Below are 15,094 nucleotides of genomic sequence, written 5' to 3' on the forward strand. Positions count from 1 at the left end.
AAAAATTACTTCTGATCAAATATAGCATATTTATTTTAATTTACGTCGGTGAAACCAGGCTCTAGTGACCTTAGAGTTTAGCACGACTGAATTTACATTAAAAGTTAGGAATATATTGTTTACAACTTATATCACGTAACAGAGCAGCGGCAGAAAAATTACTTCAGATCAAATATAGCATATTTATTTTGATTTTCGTCGGTGAAACCAGGCTCTATTGACCTTAGAGTTTAGCACGACTGAATTTACATTAAAAGTTAGAAATATAATGTTTACAACTTATATCACGTGACAGAGCAGCGGCGTATACTTTTGGGGGTGTCCTGGACTTGATGGCAGGACGAAATTCTGGTCTTGGAGATGACTCCTTGGGTTATAGAGCAGCTGAAGTCCCCAGATAGCCGTTGGTCTTCAATCAATATTCAAGTGTCTCGTCATCTCAAGAGACACGGATTCGGGCCACTTTGGCCCCTCAAAAATAGTTCTGCGTCCTGGGCTGGCATTAATTGCAACTTGATTCATTCGCTTTGTGGGAGAGTTGCGTTTGGATTTTGAAAAAATAATAATAATAAATAAGGTGCCGAAGTTTCTTCAGCACGATCAGATTTTCTGTACAGCTTTTAATCCTGTATGAAACTCTGCAGAAGTCACGGCTCATGAAACTCCTAGCCGCTGCCTGGTGGTGGCCTGTGTGGATGGTACCGATGGAGGTGCCCTAAGCCCAATTATGGCTTACCTTAGCCTTAAATGAAATATAAAAAAAACTACTGATGCTAAAGGGTTGCAAATTGGTATGTTTGTTGATTAGAGGGTGGATGATCAACATACCGATTTGCAGCCCTCTAGCCTCAGTCGGTTTTAGGAGCTGACGGCGGACAGGAAAAGTGCGGACGGACGGACAAAACCATCTCAAATAATCGCCTCTATCATTTCTGACGTAATCCAAATTTTTGTCACTTTGCTAAGTATTCAGTGATTTTGGAAATGCTGATAAGTATCAATATTTATTTGAATTATATATATATATTTACACATCTAATGCTCTCTTGTTTCCAGTGGCATATACTTGTTGATGTTATATTTGCCTAAATGTTCTTGGAAGTTATTAGTGTGTACATTATACAAGTGCCATTGTCAGTTATTGTATTGTGAGCTTGATGGAGCGCACTATGCTGTGCTGGAACCCGGAGCTGCCCATCATGCCTCCTACCTACCTCGCTCCCACCCGGGGCGTACATACAGGTTTGCAGGAGGAGGGTGGATATATCATGTTTCCCCACCCTGCAAAATACATTTGATTCCCAGGGGCTATAGTACATTCACATCAACCGTGCATCTGATGTCTAGGCCAGTCCCTTACGACGCTCCTGATTGTCTGTTGGTAAGCCAGTCATAGGGCTGAAAACTCTCTTCAGTCTCTCTCAAGAGTTCATTTAAGCAACATATATGTTCCACTTCTCCTGAGGGATACGTCTTTCAAAAGTATCCCTCAGGAGAGGTGGAACATACATCCTGCCTAGTGAACTCTCTCGAGAGAGACTGGGGAGAGTTTCCAGCCCTGTCATTGGCTTACCTACAGCCAATCAGGAGCGTCGTAAGGGACTGGCCTAGACATCAGATGCACGGTTGATGTGAATCTACTATAGTACTAAACACGGCGAAACAGTGTAGGTGAGTCAAATGTCACTAAGTGTATTTCGCTATCTGCCTGAAATTTCAGGCGGTTCGCGAAATGCCTGGTGTCGCTCTCTGCCTTCAACATAGTATACACACATTTATGGCTGAATAGAAAGCATTGGTGACTTGGCACTGATGAGGATTGCCAGGTGGTGGAGTTCTTGTTTAGGTTAGGAAAGCGGGCAAGCACTTAAGGCATGTAAATTTTACCCCCTTGTGTAAATCAAATTTGCATGTAAATGGAAGAATATATAACGCTTCATGGGCCATGTCATGCCTAAGAGGATGTGGCTTTGAGTCCTTAGGGATATGCATGGATACCCTGCATGTAGGAATACACGCCAGTGGCCCCAAGTTTGGGTTTTGGCCCGCTTTACCTGATGCTGGGGACAGCAGCTTTAATCTAGTAGCCCTAGTTGTCAACTCCGAAAGTTGTGAAAAATGAGGGGGTATGAAAAAGAGGGGGTTATGACCCCCTTACAAACAGCTCTCGAATTTTGGATTTTGACTAAAACCTTTGTCGGGAAGAGGGGGATCTATGGTGAAAATTTGGATGCCCTAACTTTCATAGTCTGGGCGTGCATAGCGAACAAACAAGCAAACAGAAATTGCCTTTTGTATATAGATGATATATATGTATATATATTTATTTATATATATATATATATATATATATATATATATATATATATATGACTGGTAAAAGTGTTCTGTAACAACAGAATTCCATCTAATAAAAGGAGCCCATAAAAACACCAAAATGTAGAGAGAAAAGTACTATATTTCAGAGACTGCTGTCCTCTCTCTTCAGGTATATGAATGAGAAAAGTTTACAGAAAAGGTGGTATTTATACTAAGAGATTCGTCCACAAGTAAGCCAATTTAGGTCACCCCCGCTGATAATCTTCCTTTAATCTTCATTCAACCAACGCTTAAGAAGATTAAAGGAAGATTATCAGCGGGGGTGACCTAAATTGGCTTACTTGTGGACGAATCTCTTGGTATAAATACCACCTTTTCTGTAAACTTTTCTCATTCATATACCTGAAGAGAGAGACAGCAGTCTCTGAAATATAGTACTTTTCTCTCTACATTTTGGTGTTTTTATGGGCTCCTTTTATTAGTATATATATATATATATATATATATATATATATATATATATTATATATATATATATGCATTTATCATTATCCATCAGAATAAATCATATTTAGTAATGCAACTTCGAAATTCGTCTTAGGCCTAATTAGTGGGCCTAGCTGGCTATACCCGACTCCTCTGCCAATCCTCCCAGGAGGTTTTTGCTTTGCATGAATTAATCAATATTAGCTGGACTTGGGGTCCCAGATGGGACCCGAGAATTAGCCTCTCTCCTCTCTCTCTTTCTCTCCTCTCTCTCTCTCGTCTCTCTCTCTCTCTCTCTATCTCAGTTTCGAATTTTTTTCTTTGAGGTATTCTGTCGTCGCACGTCAGTCACGTATAAGCTTTTGATATATGTAAATCACCTTTATGCAGTACTGTTTGTTACCCTCGCAGAGTGCTGGCCATTGTCAAGTATGCAATATACAGCATAAATCGAGCTCATAAACTTTTATTACATTAATCGTTGTCCTGTGGCTAGGTGTCTGCTCGGCGCTTATTATTATTATTATTATTATTATTATTATTATTATTATTAGTATTATTAGTATTATTATTATTATTCAGAAGATCGCTATTCAAATGGAACAAGCCCACAAAGGGGCCATTGACTTAAACTTCAAGCTTCCAAAGAATTTGATGTATTATTATTATTATTATTATTATTATTATTATTATTATTATTATTATTATTATTATTATTATTATTAGATGAACCCTATTCACATGGAACAAGCCCACCAAAGAGGCCACTGCCTTGAAATTCAGGCTTTTATAAGAACAGGGTGTTCGCTGGGAAGGAGTAAGAGGAGGTAAAGGGAACTGCAAAGAAAAAAATGAGATCTCACTTATTAAATAAAAAATTAATTAATTAATAAATATGCGTGCATGAGCTCTGGTGTGTCTGTATACATGGAACAATATAAATAACCCTCTTATTTTAGGGACCTACCCACCCACCTACCCAACCTAACCCCACCTTCCGGGCCACCGCCCCCTACCCCCCACGCAGATGACCCACTACTAACTTGGTGGCCATCAGCTACACTTGTAAATGAGTTTCGCCCAAAAATATAGTTTCCTTCTCTTGATTAAATGATTTTGTTGACTTGTATTCCTTTCATGGTGGATCTTTCAACAAACTCCAATCAATCTTACTCACGCGGTGCACTGTAGGCATTGCTTCAGGTTCTCTGCAACACCTGTCTTTCCTTTTTACTGTACCTCCGTCCATATTCCCTTCCATCCTACTCGCCTTAAGCCTCTGTTAAACAACTGCTGTGAGGTTTTCCTCCTGTTACACCTTTCAAACCTTTCCATTTCAGGGCTGAATGACCTTTATGGGTCCTAGTGCTTGGCCTTCGACCTGAATCCTATATTCAAATCAGATCATTTAATCTTATTCATTTAATCTTATTACAGCTGAAATGAAAAGGCGGGATTTGCTCGGATGTTGACCTGATTTCCCCCGTGGCGGATGTCTCATTCATTTATGTGACGAATTATCACGAATCCTGGGCGCTGGTAGGATTGTAGTGTATTAATTTTTTTTTTTAATTCTTTTTATTTTATTTTGTTTTTCTAGCCAGTATTGAGCGAAGGTTTAATTCTTTATCGAGGTAAATCTATTCGATATTAAAGATTTTTTCCTTGCAGTTATCATTATTATAAAAATAAACATTATTATTATTATTATTATTATTATTATTTTTTTTTTTTTTTTTTTTTTTTTTTTTTTTTTTTTTTTTTTTGGCTCTATCACAGTCCTCCAATTCGACTGGGTGGTATTTATAGTGTTTGGGGGTTCCGGGTTGCATCCTGCCTCCTTAGGAGTCCATCACTTTTCTTACTATGTGCGCCGTTTCTAGGATCACACTCTTCTGCATGAGTCCTGGAGCTGCTTCAGCCTCTAGTTTTTCTAGATTCCTTTTCAGGGATCTTGGGATCGTGCCTAGTGCTCCTAGGATTATGGGTACGATTTCCAGTGGCATATCCCATATCCTTCATATTTCTATTTTCAGATCTTGATACTTATCCATTTTTTCCCTATCTTTCTCTTCAACTCTGGTGTCCCATGATATTGCGACATCAATGAGTGATACTTTCTTCTTGACTTTGTCAATCAACGTCACGTCTGGTCTATTTGCACGTATCACCCTATCTATTCTGATACCATAGTCCCAGAGGATCTTTGCCTGATCGTTTTCTATCACTCCCTCAGGTTGGTGCTCGTACCACTTATTACTGCAAGGTAGCTGATGTTTCTTGCACAGGCTCCAGTGGAGGGCTTTTGCCACTGAATCATGCCTCTTTTGTACTGGTTCTGTGCAAGTGCCGGACATTCGCTTGCTATTGGGGGTTTATGGTTTTCATTATTATTATTAATTATTATTATTTTTTTTTTTTTTTTTTTTTTTTGCTCTATCACAGTCCTCCAATTCGACTGGGTGGTATTTTTAGTGTGGGGTTCCGGGTTGCATCCTGCCTCCTTAGGAGTCCATCACTTTTCTTACTATGTGTGCCGTTTCTAGGATCACACTCTTCTGCATGAGACCTGGAGCTACTTCAGCCTCTAGTTTTTCTAGATTCCTTTTCAGGGATCTTGGGATCGTGCCTAGTGCTCCTATGATTATGGGTACGATTTCCACTGGCATATCCCATATCCTTCTTATTTCTATTTTCAGATCTTGATACTTATCCATTTTTTCCCTCTCTTTCTCTTCAACTCTGGTGTCCCATGGTATTGCGACATCAATGAGTGATACTTTCTTCTTGACTTTGTCAGTCAACGTCACGTCTGGTCTATTTGCACGTATCACCCTATCCGTTCTGATACCATAGTCCCCAGAGGATCTTTGCCTGATCGTTTTCTATCACTCCCTCAGGTTGGTGCTCGTACCACTTATTACTGCAAGGTAGCTGATGTTTCTTGCACAGGCTCCAGTGGAGGGCTTTTGCCACTGAATCATGCCTCTTTTTGTACTGGTTCTGTGCAAGTGCCGGGCATTCACTTGCTATGTGGTTTATGGTTTCATTTTTCGTATTGCACTTCCTACATATGGGAGAGATGTTATTTCCGTCTATCGTACTTTGAACATATCTGGTTCTTAGGGCCTGATCTTGTGCCGCTGTTATCATTCCTTCAGTTTCCTTCTTTAGCTCTCCCCTCTGTAGCCATTGCCAATTGTCATCGCTGGCTAGTTCTTTAGTCTGTCTCATGTATTGTCCGTGCATTGGTTTGTTGTGCCATCCTTTTGTTGTTGTTCCAGTCCTGTTCTTTCTGTCTTTCTCCTGTTTCTGTATATTTCTGGGTCTTCGTCTACTTTTATTAGTCCTTCTTCCCATGCACTCTTTAGCCACTCGTCTTCACTGGTTTTCAGATATTGACCCCCCAGTGCTCTGTTTTCAATGTTGACGCAGTCCTCTATACTTAGTAGTCCTCTCCCTCCTTCCTTTCGTGTTATGTATAGTCTGTCCGTATTTGCTCTTGGGTGTAGTGCTTTGTGTATTGTCATTTGTTTCCTGGTTTTCTGATCTATGCTGCGGAGTTCTGCCTTCGTCCATTCCACTATTCCTGCGCTGTATCTGATTACTGGCACTGCCCATGTGTTTATGGCTTTTATCATATTTCCGGCGTTGAGTTTTGACTTGAGTATCGCCTTGAGTCTCTGCATATATTCTTTCCTGATCGTGTCCTTCATCTCTTGGTGTTTTATATCTCCTCCTTCCATTATTCCCAGGTATTTGTATCCAGTCTCATCTATGTGTTTGATGTTGCTCCATCTGGTAGCTTTATCCCTTCAGTTCTCGTTACTTTGCCTTTTTGTATGTTGACTAAGGCGCATTTTTCTATTCCAAACTCCATTCTGATGTCCCCAGATACAATCCTTACACAGTCTGGATTAGGGTATCTATTTCCTTGATGCTCTTACCATACAGCTTGATGTCGTCCATGAACATCAGATGGTTGATTTTGTTGCCTCTTTTCTTGAGTTGGTACCCGGCATCCATCTTCTGTAGTACTTTTGTCAGAGTAGTGGGGACAGTGAGTCGCCCTGGAAGATCCCTCTCCTGATATTAACCTCTGCTAGTCTTATTCCAGAGCTTGTAAGTATTGTATTCCAGTTGCGCATTGTATTTTTGAGGAAGCTGATGGTGTTTTCCTCTGCCCCATATATTTTCAGGCATTCTATTAGCCATGTGTGTGGTATCAAGTCGAAGGCTTTCTTATAGTCTATCCATGCCATGCTTAGGTTGGTTTTCCTTCTCCTACTGTTCTTCATTACCATTTTGTCTATCAGGAGCTGGTCTTTTGTGCCCCTACACTTCCTTCTGCAGCCTTTCTGTTGGTAGGGGATGGTGTTTGTCTCCTCTAGGTAGTTGTATAGCCTTTCACTGATGATACCTGTTAGTAACTTCCACATTATTGGTAGGCAGGTGATAGGCCTGTAGTTACTGGCTATATTTCCCTTACTCTTGTCTTTTTGTACTAAGGATGTTCTTCCTGTGGTCATCCATTTGGGTGCTTGGTGATTTGAGATACAATGCTGGAGTTGTTCTGCTATTCGTGGGTGTAGGGCCTTGAAGTTTTTGAGCCAGTATCCATGGACTTCATCGGGACCTGGGGTTTTCCAGTTTGGCATTTTCTTTAGTTGGTGTCTGACTGTGTCTGTCGTGATGTCTGTGAATCTTTGTTTTATTCTCCCTGTTTCTTCTTCCTTGACTTCCTGGAGCCATGTTGCATGTTTGTTGTGTGATACCGGATTGCTCCATATGTTTTCCCAGAGTCTCTTACTTGGTTCGGCTTCAGGAATTTCTTGGTGGTTGTCTTCCCCTCTTAGTTGGCTGTATAGTCTTTTCTGGTTGGTTCCGAATAGTTTGTTCTGTTGGTATCCCTTATTTCTGTTCATGTACCGTTGGATCTTGTGTGCTTTGGCCTTAAGCCTCTGTTTACATCTTCTATTGTGTTGTTTAGTCCCCTCTCTTGTACTTTGTATTTCTCGTTGAGTTCCTCCTTGTTTTCTTGCTTCTTAGCCTTTTTTTTCTGCCATCTCTTTCAGTTTACTCAAGTCAGATCTCATCACCATGATTTGCTTTTCCAGCGGCCTTTTCCAAGGAGGTTGCTGTTTTGCTTTCTGTTGGGTTGGTTGTGACGGTGGTGTTGGTGTTCGAATCCCCATCAGTTCTGCTACTAATCTTGCTCCTGCATATGTCAAGTTATTTGTTTCTGTGATACTGGTGGTGTGTATTAGGCCCATTATTTCATTGACCTCACTTGTTTTCTCCCTTAATTTCTTGGTGTTGTAGGCTTTCATGGAGGGGATCTTTGTTCTCTCTGTATCTGTCTCCATCCATTGTCTAATCTTTTCTACCCATTCCGTCCTCTCTGTTACTTCGTCGGTGTTTCTTCGTGTGTCGCTGTTTGATACTTCATCCTCCCTGTCGTCTTCTGTGGCATCGTCTCTCAGTTCGTCTTCGTGTAATTCGTTGTCGTGTGAACATTTCCCTTTCCAGTTCTTCTCTTTCTGTTGGGGAGAGCCAGTTCTTTTTCTTTATGTTCCTTACTTGGTCTGCCAGCCTCTGCTCTGTTTGGGGGGTGTTATTCCTCTCATTCCAGATGTTGATCAATCTTCTTCTATATCCTCTCTCCGTCGGGTTGCTTCTGATGTAGCATCTCCATATTTCCTTATTTTCTTCTCTTGTCCATTTCTTCCTTTTTGCCTCTGTAGCTCCAATCTCAGGCTGTTGATTACTTTCGTTGTGGTGATCAGTTGCTGGATGACGACCTCCAAGTACCTGACCGTCTTCCCCTTCAATTGGGTTGAATACCTGGTTGCCGGACGAAGCTCCTCTGATGCCAGAGGTTCCATTTACGTCGTTGTCGTTTATTCCTTCATTTCTTTCCATCATTGCTGAGTTTTGCTATTTAACCCATAGCTGGACCCTACCCCATCAGGGATAGGTACTCATTTACAGCTGAGTAGACTGAGGAAATTATGGTAAAGATCCTTTCCCAAGGAATCAACGCCGAGGAGAGCGGTCACCCATCCAACGACTGACCAGCCCCAATGTTGCTTAACTTGACTTAAGTCTATTGAAGACCTAACCAACTCCTCCACGGCGCCACACATTATTATTATTATTATTATTATTATTATTATTATTATTATTATTATTATTACATGACATGCATACATTCGAGTGAAATTATATGAATACAATTATTATTATTATTATTATTATTATTATTATTATTATTATTATTATTATTATTATTATTATTATTGTTATTATTATTATTATTAAATGACTTCCACACATTCGAGTGAAATGATAAAAAAAATACAATGAGCAGAATAGATATAGGGCTCGTAAAACATCTTAGATTAGGGGCACCTCAAAAGTGAGTTATTTATTTTTTTTTTTTTCCATCTATAAAAACTTTTTTTCCCCCATCTATAAAAACAGCAAAGTGTCAAGACATGTTAATTGTATTACTTGCCATCTTGTTAAAGATTCCGTGTTGGTTTTAACACACCTCATTTTCAGCCCTTTCATGTTATTCACATTTTTTCCTTTGCATTCATTTTCTCTCTCCTTCCACCTGCCATGTCATATTTTCCTTTCCTTTCTTCACCTCACTTCCTGTCCCTTCAATCAAGGTCTCTCTCAATACTTTTCGCTTATTTTATTTGACTTATTTATTTATTTATTTTGTCAATAAACTGAGGAAAGTGGGTGACTTTTAATGAGGCTGGTTGGAAATATTGTTAATTTGCAGTCCAGAAGTTGCGTGTGTTTGTGTGTACGCACCTCAGGAGGCGGGGGCCTGGGTGTAGGAAGTGGAGAGAGAGAGAGAAAGAGGGGGTGGGCGGGGGGTGGAGGGAGGAGCGGTCGAGGAGCACGTAGCTCTGAAGGACAAAAATACAAGGACTTTTCTCGTCGTCCCAGACTTTTATTCTCGTCACATTTCCAGAAGAATTATGTTTATAAATTTCGAAAAGGTACCAAAAAAAAAAATGACTGCAATTGTATGAAGTTTGATTCGTTCGGACAAGAGACCACTACGGTAGAAAGATGTTTGAAGATGAAATATAATATTTTATTCTTAAATAATTGTTTTCAATTTTTATACTAAAAATGAAGTTGCAGTTAAGAAAAATTCTGAGGGGGAAATGAAAAAGATAAAATGAAAAAAAATTATATATATATATATATATATAAAAAGAGAGACTGAGAGAGAGAGAGAGAGAGAGAGAGAGAGAGAGAGATAGAGAGAAGAGAGAGAGAGAAATGAACCCAAATATTAAGAACGCAAAAAAAAAAATCGGCATTTAGTCACCGAAAAAGAGAGAGGGAATAAATAATTTGCGAAACGAAGAGAAACTGAAAGCCGAAACAACATACTAATTACAACATTTAAAATGTCCTTAAACGAAAGTAAAGAAAAGAAATTGAAAATAAAAGTTGAAGAGGAGGAAAATGCAAAATCGTAAAAAAATGTCCTAAAATTGAAAAAGAAAAATGTAAAAGCATTGAAAATGTCGTCAAATCAAAGACAAAAAAGAAAAATCTAAATAATTGAAAATGTCATAGCATTAAAGTAGAAAAGAAAAATGTAAATTATTGAAATTGTCCTTAAATAAAAGTAGAAAAGAAAAAATGGCAAAAGTATTGAAAATGTCCCAAAATAAAAGTAGAAAAAGAGGCGTGTAAAGTCATCGCAAATGTCCTAAAATAACATTAGAAATATAAAAATGTAAAAGCATTGAAAATGTCGTCAAATGAAAGTAAAAATTAAAAAAAGTTTAAGTATTGAAAATTTCCCAAAATAAGTTAAAAAAAAAAATGAAGGAAAATGTGAATCCATTGAAAATATTCAAAAATAAGTATAAAAATGCAAAAAGCATTGAAAATGTCCTAAAACAAAAGTATAACAAATTAAGAAAAATGTGAAAGCAACGAAAAATGTCTTACGTACCTCGAGAGAGAGAGAGAGAGAGAGAGAGAGAGAGAGAGAGAGAGAGAGGAAGAACACACCCTGCTTGCGAAAGGCACATGGTTGCTACAGGCGATGCGACTGTGTTGTACCCAAGAATTTCCATGAAAATTTAACGCGCGTGCGCACACACACACACACACAGATGGAAAGGCGCCCGCCAACCCGCTCGCCTCTCAGCCCAGTTCATAAAACGCCTCGATGTTATTATTGGTGTCGGCGTGCTAACTCAAATGCACATGGCAATGTCGTTAATGCATGTGGATATTGTGACGAAGTGCCAAGTATCTGCTTACTCCACTTACCAATCATTAAACGAGTACCTCGCAACAGCCAGATACCTGAACCTTCACCACAGGTAAAATACGACTGAATACTCTCTAAAGGTAACAGTGATCCCTTAAACAACTTACCAGTATTGTAGAAAATCAGACTAAGTTCATTAAAACAGGTGTGAGGTAATCTCATATGTGATTAAATTAGAGGGCATCACTTCATCAACAACTTTAAAAGTCCAAGTATTTCCCTGATTTCAAAAGTGAAAGTACTTCCCTGGTTCTAATTCACTTCAAGTAAATTGAAGGAAAACAGCTCATTTACCACTTTATGTTCCTACCTCAACAAATACTGGTGAAAAAGAAAACACTTATAAAAATTTTAAATACAAAAATTTATTATCAAACTCAAAATTTATAAGTGAAATTCACAATCTCCGGGAAATTTATTGTTACTTTAAAACAACACAAAGTTTAATTAATTCTTGAATTAGATAAGTAAAATTAAATCAAAATTAATTTATCACAAAAATCAAGAAAATTAATTCAATTGAAATTCAAAAGTGTTAGGCAATAACTATTATTTGGAAATTTATTCGCAAGTGCTAAACAACACTAAAACTTGAAAAGAATTATAAGAAAATGCAAATTAATTCATAAGTGTTAAATTCAGTTAAATATGCAACGATTAATTAACGAAAACAATTAAGTTAATCAAATTGTGAATCCAAATGAAAACACAGAAAAATGTGGAAAATACCAAAATTGTAAAAAGCATTAATCACACAGAATATATAAAAAAACACACTTCAAAAAAAATGGACAAATGCACAAAAAATCACTTCAATAAGAAAATTGGATAAATGCACAAAAAAATCACTTTAAATGAAACAGACACAAAACATAAAAATTTGCAATGTGTAAAAATTTAAATCGTTCTCCAAACCACTGTAACTATTAGTTGCAACTTATAAACCTTGTAATAACAAATTATGCCACTTCCCAAAGATGACGTCTGCTTAAACAGAAGGTTCTAGAACGATCTTGCGAAAAGATGACGCAATCCTATAGGAATATGGTGAAATCTTCTCGTGGCTTCTCAACAAAGACGTACACTTCCAAAACAGACTCGAGCAAGTAAGATTGACATGTTATGAAAACAAAACGGAGACTTCGAGTTTACCTTATCTCGTGTGATGACAACAATTTCTGGCTTGGAACGGACAGTGTTACTCTCTCTCTCTTATCACATTCTACGTTATCTTGACTTTTAAATTATATTATGTGAAATCTGAACATACATTATTAGAACATCCTATAACTCTAAGCTAAATAAGGAATCAGAAAATGTTGCAAACACTTTTCCAACATTTCATGGTTATAGAGAGGAAAATATGCGTTACGAAGGTAACAGCTTGATAATTATATATATATATATTATTATATATATATATATATATAGATATAATATATAGTATATATCTATATTATAATATATATATCTATATATATATATTATTGGGTATGTATAAAATGGAGGTAATAAGTAGGGCCAGCTAGTGGCCGTAGGTATGCTATAAAAAACCCTTTAGTAAATGCCTATACAGTGCACCACGTAAGGGTACACCGTCGGCACTAAACCGCTACGTGAAGGATACACACTAGACATTCCTTCGTGTGCTTTCACTTCCACTGTTCTCCAGCCTCCTATCTCGCCGTTCGGATAGCGAAAAGTCGTCCGAGATTCGAATCCTCGGCGCGCTGTTAAGCTTCGATTTCATAATGTAATCTAATCCAGTCGTTTACCTTTGAATAGTTGGTCAGTTTGATATTTGCATCAGAAATAAAGTCGTAAGTATGAACAAATGTCCAATTAATTCAGTGAAATTAGATATTCTCTCTCTCCTCTCTCTCTCTCTCTCTCTCTCTCTCTCTCATCCCTCTCTCCCTCCTCTTCCGTCCTCTCTCCACTCTCTCTCTCTCTCTCTCTGCAACATGATGCGCAGTTTATTGAATGTATTGAAAGCATATGCTCATATTGTTCAATGCGTTTGTGGAACGCGTAATCCCTAGATATTCCTCCCCCCCCCCCCCCCCCCCCTTCCCCCCCCCCCCCCCCCCCCCCCCCCCCCCCCCCCCCCCCCCCCCCCCCCCCCCCCCCCCCCCCCCCCCACCACCACCACCACCACCCGTGTGTATACATTGAAAACGCTTGAATGGCGCGCATATCATTTTACGAATGCATGAGTATGTGATATCTCACGCCAGATGGTTTTATAATTTGGTGAGAGTTCGAGTTTTTGGTATCACAGTTTAATCCGCGGGTTTTGTTTTGAAAAGGCACATATACAATTCGGATATTAATTTTTAAAGCTTTGACTTCAGTGGTCCATCTGGTGTGAATGGTTGCTGGTTAGTCATTAAATGCATATTTAGGCGATGTGTAAATAGAATGTATACGTATTGTTTAAATTATTGTAGTTGATCAGTGTCCTATATAAACACATTGAATCATTTACCGGTAAATGAGAAGTGATAGTTTGAACTAAGGTCTCACTGTCCAGGTTGGAGCTCCCATGAATCACGGATTGGACGGCTGAGACCGCCTGGACTACTCTACTAAACAGAATGTCTTTGAGTTGAGTCTAAGTCTGAACATAACTGTAGCAATGTTCGTCATGACTATGAAACATTATTGGCAACAGGATCCTTCCTCCTTCCCACCAGTAAGTTGCTTTTGACTGTCAAGTAACTCAGTCGAATTAGCATCGTTGCGATAGAGATTTTGACTGACCAGTGCATTAGAAAATTTAGCATCATTGAGACAGGGTAATAAAAAAATACTGAGCTACTTCTTTCGATAAAGTATGTTAGTTATTTTTCCCAGGTGTTTTATCTAACCCCCCCCCCCCCCCCACCCTCCCCACAAGAAGATGTTCTTGACTGACCAGTAACTTAGAAAAGTTAGCGTCATTGCGACAGTGTGAAACAAAAAAATACAGTTACGTCTTTCGATAAAGTATATTAATTATTTTTCCCAGTTTTTTTTTATCTACCCCAACCCCCAGGAAGTTGCTCTTGACTGACCAGTCTAAACCAGCAGAAATCGTTATCGATCCACCTGAGTAAGAAACATGACATTTGATCGGGGTCACTTACCTTGCAATGTGTATCCGTGATGGCGCACTCCTTGTTGTCCTCGAGGGTGGCTCCGAAGCAGGGGTTGACCGTGGACATGCCCTCGCTTATGGTGCCACACTGGTAGCATCTCAGGCCAGCCCCCCTCTGTGCCTGGCCTGCAAAAGGAGAGAGAGAGAGAGAGAATTCAATTTGAGACGAATCGGAATCCCTGGCGTTCCCAAAGAACATTGATTAATTGTCAGTCTGAAGACTTGCTTAAAAGTATGTTCCACCTTCACGCATTGATTTATCTGCCCTTACAAGGTGCACCGTAGGCATTATTTAAAGGCTCTATGCACCGTCCCTTCCCTAGGTCTCTCTAGCTGCCTCGACCCCCTTTCGTTCCTTTTGCTGTACTTCCGTTCATATTCTCTTTCTTTGAGGTTTACCTCCTGTTACGCCTTTCAAACCTCTTCACTGTCAGTAACGTTTCAGCGCTGAATGACCTTATATAGGTTCCAGTACTTGGCCTTAGACCATAATTCTATATATTCTATTCTTAGTTACATGTCCTTTGTAGGTTCTTTTTATAGTGGAAGGATAAAGGAAAACGCGAGATGTATTTCTTTCGTTTTAGTTATGTTTTCCAAGTTGAGTTGACTTTGAATGTCCATTTTGTCGTCCGTCTCTTCTCGAGCGCCTTTTTTATTTATTTTATTTTTAACCTCAAGAGAAAGTTAAAACTTTAAGAGTAGTTCATGCCAAGGTGCAGTATATCACTACAACCCTTATGCTATTATTTTCTTGCTTTTCAATACATTTTCATCTATTTGTTGATTTATCGATTTATTTTTCTTTGATTTTAATTTTCTGTATTTCC

At 38.8% G+C, this 15,094-nt stretch overlaps 1 protein-coding gene across 1 annotated transcript in view; it reads right to left on the reverse strand.

Moving 5' to 3' along the window:
- The window catches only part of LOC135203552 (uncharacterized), a 490,768-nt gene that overhangs the window by 354,934 nt on the left and 120,740 nt on the right, over positions 1 to 15,094 (reverse strand). Inside the window, exon 2 of the mRNA XM_064233290.1 lies at positions 14,254 to 14,390. Within this exon, the coding sequence (XP_064089360.1) occupies positions 14,254 to 14,390 (137 nt within the window). The remainder of the gene's footprint in view (positions 1 to 14,253; positions 14,391 to 15,094) is intronic.

The sequence above is a fragment of the Macrobrachium nipponense genome, chromosome 36, assembly GCF_015104395.2.
Source record: "Macrobrachium nipponense isolate FS-2020 chromosome 36, ASM1510439v2, whole genome shotgun sequence".
NCBI classification, from domain to species: domain Eukaryota; kingdom Metazoa; phylum Arthropoda; class Malacostraca; order Decapoda; family Palaemonidae; genus Macrobrachium; species Macrobrachium nipponense.